General features: G+C 39.5%; 1 protein-coding gene across 9 annotated transcripts in view; it reads left to right on the top strand.

Annotated features, from left to right (window-relative positions):
- Positions 1–4871, top strand: part of Ccser2 (coiled-coil serine rich protein 2) — a 124675-nt gene extending 119804 nt beyond the window's left edge. For 5 of the 9 annotated variants that reach the window (XM_035452382.1, XM_035452385.1, XM_027389429.2 and 2 more), the window contains one exon: positions 2234–4871. In XM_035452382.1, the coding sequence (XP_035308273.1) occupies positions 2234–3028 (795 nt within the window). In that variant the 3' untranslated portion in view covers positions 3029–4871. The remainder of the gene's footprint in view (positions 1–2233) is intronic. The other 4 variants (XM_027389431.2, XM_027389432.2, XM_027389433.2 and 1 more) reach the window with 1 other exon arrangement.
- The last annotated feature ends 1129 nt before the right edge of the window (positions 4872–6000 follow it).

Consider the following 6000-nt stretch of genomic DNA (forward strand, 5'->3'; position numbering starts at 1 on the left):
ACTTACTAAGTCGAGTTTGTGTTGCCCATGTTCTCCTTGGTGTAGGGTCTTCCACTGGAGCTTCATTAACCTGTCAAGGGAAATGCCCTTAAAGAGTACTTGAACACCTCTTCCAAAGCCATCAGCTGTGCATAGCTCCTCAGGAGTTGCAACTTGCTGGCCCTTCCTTCCTCCATGCTGGAATGTTGACTGGCATGCTATCTTATGCACCCCCTCCCCCTTTTAAAGTACTGGAAGGCCCTCAGCTATTCCTCCTGAGTGGTGAATCCTGTTCTCAATCACTCCCAGCCATGCCACTTCAGTCTCTCACTTCTGACCCTGGGAAGCCTCTTCTACTGCTGGTCGAGGAGTAAAAGAACACAATGATGAAGTTACATAAGTTCTTCCCTGAAGCAGGAGATGTGAGAGACGCTATGAAGGTTTCCTTGTGGATTAGCATAGTTTAAAAATATTTTTATTAGTGAAAAATGATCTGTTAAAATCAAACCCAGAGTTTTTGACATTTTAGTCTAAATTGTTTTTTTTTTTTACAGATTTTTCTTATTTGAATTAAAAACAAGATTGTTTTACATGACAATCCCAGTTCCCTTCTCCCTCCTGTCCTCCCCTACCGCCACCCCTCCCCCAACTAAAACCCTACCTATCACATATCCTTTCTTATCCCCCTGGATGGCGAGGCCTCCCATAGGGTGTCATTAGAGTCTATTGTATCCTTTGGGATGGGTCATAGGCCCACCCCCTTCTGTCTTGGCTCAGGGAGTATTCCTCTATGTGGAATAGGCTCCCAAAGTCTACACCTATGCTAGGGATAAGTACTGAACTACTACAGGAGGTCCTGTAGATTTCCGAGGTATCCTCACTGAAACCCATGTTCCTGGAGTCTGGATCAGTCCCATGTTGGTATCCCAGCTATCACTCAGGGGAGCAAGAGTTCCCCAATGTTCAGGTCAGCTGTTTCTGTGGGTTTCACCAGCCTGGTATGGACCCCTTTGCTCTTCACTCATCCTTCTCTGCATCTGGATTCCAGTTCAGTTCGGTGATTAGTTGTGGGTGTCTGCTTCTACTTCCACCAGCTGCTGGTTGAGGGCTATAGGATGGCATATAAGTCAGTCATCAATCTCATTATCAGGGGAGGGCATTTAAGGTAGCCTCTACTCTGTTTTAGCCTAAATTGTTAAATAGAAAGTATGTATGTGGGAGAAGAAATTGATGGTTACTGATTTGTTACCTTTGTATCTGTTTGTACCTTTTTTACTGGATAACCCAAAATAATGGAAGTCACATGTTCTCTGGAATTTGTATAGGTAGCATAACAGTAGGTTGTTGAAGGTACCCAAGGCTGCTAGGCCTTGAGAACTTGGCTGCTGTGCTTTGGTTCTAGTTCCAGTTGATTGCATGTTTATGCTCTCTTAGTTGCCACTGAAAAGACTGTTGGGTGGTTGCTGGGGGCTCTAAGGGTTGAATTTAGTGCTTTGCACATACTGGGCTAAGTATATTGGACACTTTGTAAATCATTAGAATTTCATATAAACTAATGTTACAGCTTTTTCTAAGTATTGTGTATCTCTTGGAAAAAGAGATATATAGCATTTGGCAACATTTAAAATGCATAATAGCTGGAGAAATGACTCAGTGGTTAAGAGCTCTGAATGTTCTTGCAGCTACATACCAGGGTTCAGTTCACAGCAACCACAAGACACACACCTTACAACCATCTGTAACTTCAGTAACAGGGGAACTCCTATTCTAGCCTCCAAGGGCACCAAGGACATGTGATGAGCCTATGTCCATGCAGGCAAAACAATGATGTGCAGAAACTAAAGTGGCCAGTATCCTAAAGGTTACCATTAAATGTGAGGGGCACTTAAGGAAATTAATTCAAAGTGCTAATGAAATTTTTCTCTGTATTCCTTATAGATAAGGTTGAAAGTAATAAATCAAATGATGCAAAGATTTTTTTTCATTAAATACTTAAAGGTTTTCTTTTGTCCCATTTAATTTTGGATCTTGTTCAGTGTTTGCTGCCTGTATCACTTTGTTTGCATTAGCATTTTAATGTGTGTCATGAGTATGCTTGGATCCTGCAATTCATTCTTTACTTAAAAAAACACATATTATCCATATTAAAGTATAATAAGTGGCAATTTGCCTAATTGAAATTGAACTTTCATTCATTCTGGATAAATTTCTAATATAAATTGTTGGTAATTTTTTTTTTTTTTAATTTTAACAGCCTCAAGTACTACAGCCTTCCAGCAGCCTTCCCAGACCTACAGACCACGCCCAGGGAAAACTAATAAAGCCACAACATATAGAGGCCCACAGTGAAAACACAGTCCAAGGCATGTGTCAGAGTGATGCACACCCAGATGGAAGCTTTACACATGGCTTGCAACAAGAAAATAGCTATGGTTTGAAAGACTGTCCTTTTTCATCAAGCCCACAGTTCCCAATGGATGTGGTGAAGGACGTACCTTCAGAAACAAACCTGAGCATGACTATGAATGCTCAAGAGCCTCATCATTTGGCAAAGAATCAACCTAGTGACATGGAGTTTGTAACTACTCCTCCTCAGACACCTTCCAAGTCAAGTACAGTGAACCAGACTAAGAAGGTTAGAAGAAGCCAGTCTCCTCAGCCCAAGTCCTTGCAGCCTTCAAAGCCATCCATCTTGAGTTCTGTGGCACATCCCCCAGATTCTGATTCATCACCAAGTAGGACTTCCACATCTAAGAAGGCACCAGTAATCACACCATGTAATTCAAAACATCAGCCAACGTCTAATCAAAACAATCTTGCAAATAATTTGAATCTGAAAGTATCTAAACTCCGTCCCCCTTCTGGCTCTTTCAAACAAAAACAAATAAGCAATCCCCAACCAGAGCCTCAAAATTTCCAAGCCAAGACAAGCATCCCAAGGCCATTAGCACGATCAAAAGAACTGCAGAATTCACTTAGCAATTTGCATTCTGGGGATTATGTGGCCTCTAATCGATATTCTCGTCTTCCTAAACCAAAGATAAATTAAGTGCATAGCCATCACCTGCCACTTTGTCTTTTGAAAACAATCTGCTCTGTAATAGCTTTATGTGCAGTTTATTACTATATTGGAGGTTCCATTACAGCAAATCTTAAAATTAAAACACAAAAGCTTCTACTAGTTTGGCTCTTCCATTTTCTATCATAGTTGAACTATATACCATTTGCACATTCTTGTCTCAGGTAAACACAAGTTTACTTATCCATCTCAGAGGCCCAAGTCATACTATTCAGCCCTCTCTCTGCACACCAGAAAAGTCAAAGTATTCCATTTATCAGGCAACATACGTACTTTGCTAATTTAGTCCTGTTGTGGTCCATAACTGTGGTTATCAAAACCCCACCCCTCTGCTTATTCCTACTGTGAATATGGTTGCTATTTTAACTAAAGATTCATAGTGATGATGGAAGATGATTGCCCATAAGCAGGGTTCTGGCTAGTGTTCTGTATATTTATGAGGTCTATGCAAAATCTCCACAATGATTAAAGACCAGGCTTTCAGTGGGGGAGTCCTTATAGGTTTTATCTCTCTAGGATCAATAATATAGTTCTACTGTTTCTCCATTTATCAGATAAATTCCCCAGGCTAACAGTTTTCATTACCAAAAGTATGTTGTTACTACACCTTGTTTCATGCACACATGTACTCTTTGCTTATATTGCTATTAGGTAAATTTGGAGAGCTTGGGATGCCTAAGGATATATTAGTTGTAACCTCTGTTGGTGCTAGAGTTTTGCTGATAATTTAAACCCTATTAACTTATGGATCCATCATATTACTTTAGGTTTCCACAACATGCATTGAAAATTTAAAATTAAGTCTTTATTATGATGTTTGTATTTATTTGGAATATCTGTAGACTGGAATAATGGACTTGAAATATTTGCACAAAATTTTGATGCAATATAAGAAATTTAGAGCTTATTTTCTATAAAAGTGAGTTAAAAAAACACTTTAAGAAAATATAAATTTAAGACTATTATAATAAGTCGCTTTTCTGGGTTTCCTGAGTTTCCCTTTTCTACTTTGAATGACTGTTTCTTGAAAAGTAGATTTGGGGAAAAATGAAATCGTAGGTAGGAAACTACTTTCATAAGAGATGCTGCAGATGGTAGCTGGGAGGCCTCCAGGTACAGGAACCCAACCATGCGGCAGACCATTTCTCAAGCAGTTAAGTAAATTTGCCTTATGTTTACCCAAATCATGCCATCTTTAGGCTGGCCATCTAGTTCATTTCATTCAAATTAAGATTTTTCAGACAAATAATCTTACAGGATCAGTATCTGGTTAGCTGACCATAAAAGAAAAGTATCAAAAGGAATTATGGCCAAAACAGTTAAACTGCTAGGGCTTCCTTTTTAAATGTAAGAAGGTTACAAAGAGACGCATGGTATCAAATGCATTAGTGGAAAGCTTCAAAGTCACATTTGCTGGCATTTAGGGGCAGTCTTCCCTTTCATGTCACAACCCCTCAAGTGAATTTGCTATTTGGAGATGCTGGCCTTTCTCGGGTTTGGGAATGGGTGAGCATAGTCTCACATCATAGCACTTTAGTCAGAGAACAGAAGCTCAGGACATCCTGAACATAGGCCAGATGCTATTGCATCACCGCGCTGTGGGCAAAAGCACCTCTTCGTTCATGAAAGTGAGCCAGGTTGGCTGCAGCTGTGAGCACATGTGCTTTCCCCCATGGAGAATGAAAACTAAGCTCATGCATTGCCTATTGGCTACAATCATACCCTAGTCCCTTCGATAGAGCATACTAATGTATGGTTTTTTTTTTAATTAGATATTTGTATAGACTTTTGTGAAATACTTTTGCAAGTTGGCCTTATACTTAGGGGAAAGTTTAATTTTTTAAATTTATTTATAAACCTCTTGTCTGAGGGAAATATCTTCATCGCTATTAGATAAAAATGTTGACTCCAGTAATTTGTTTATCCTAATCTTTGGCCTTTAATTTTTTTCTCCCTGATGAATTTGCAGAAGTTTACCCCCTGTACCTTTGTTGGGCTTCAGTCTTGATAGATGATAGGTAGGTTTTTTTCTTTTTTTTTTTCTTGAGACAAGAGCCTCACATATCCGAGGTTGGCCTCTAACTCACTGCCTCCATCTCCAGAGGGCTGGGATTACAGGAGTGCACCACTGCACCTGGTTTTATGTGGCACTGGAGGTTGAATCCAGTACTTCATATGTGCTAGGCAAGCACTCGACCAAGTGAACTCCGTCCCCAGCCCTCATCAGTATACTTTTAAACATAATGTATGCTTCAAATACACTACCTAGAAAAACTCTCTAGGATGCATTCACAAACAGCATAGAATATTTGCCTGCAGTTTTCTGTAAAAGCTGCAAGAATATCTTGTCTGCTCCTAGTAATACTGAGAAGTGGAGATGAGGGCACAGCCCTGCTGAATAAGCTGAGGTCTCTTTACACATTTGGCTTGATCTTTTGATTGCATCTGTAAGCCAACACTCTGCCAACTGTCTTCCACAGAAACATAGCTCACTCACTTTGTTCTCTGTTCTGTCAGTGAAGGTAGTGGGAGTGGGGGAATTCCAGGGACCAAGGGTGAGTTGGGTAATTTTTGTATGTATGAAAAGAAAATAATATACAGAATTGTTCATTTGGCTTCTAACAGGATGCATTTCAAATGATTAGTTTTTGAGCTAGAGTTCTGCTATGTTGCCCTGATTTTGTTCAAAGGAAGCTTGGCTAAAATGTTTATTGACATAGGTCCAGGTGATTCCAAGGTATCCAACAAAGGATCATAGATGATTTCTAATCACAGACCGTCTACCTGTTGTTTTTCTTTTGGAGTCTCATTTTTCTTTTGTGCAGTATATTCAGGCATATCAACTACTGTTTGTTGTATTTATATAGATGTTAGGGAACTTACTAAGCATTTTAGTAAGTAAAAACCTGAGTATGAAAGAAAATATCAGATACGCACTTTAA

Source organism: Cricetulus griseus (assembly GCF_003668045.3).
Source record: "Cricetulus griseus strain 17A/GY chromosome 1 unlocalized genomic scaffold, alternate assembly CriGri-PICRH-1.0 chr1_1, whole genome shotgun sequence".
In the NCBI taxonomy this organism is placed as follows: domain Eukaryota; kingdom Metazoa; phylum Chordata; class Mammalia; order Rodentia; family Cricetidae; genus Cricetulus; species Cricetulus griseus.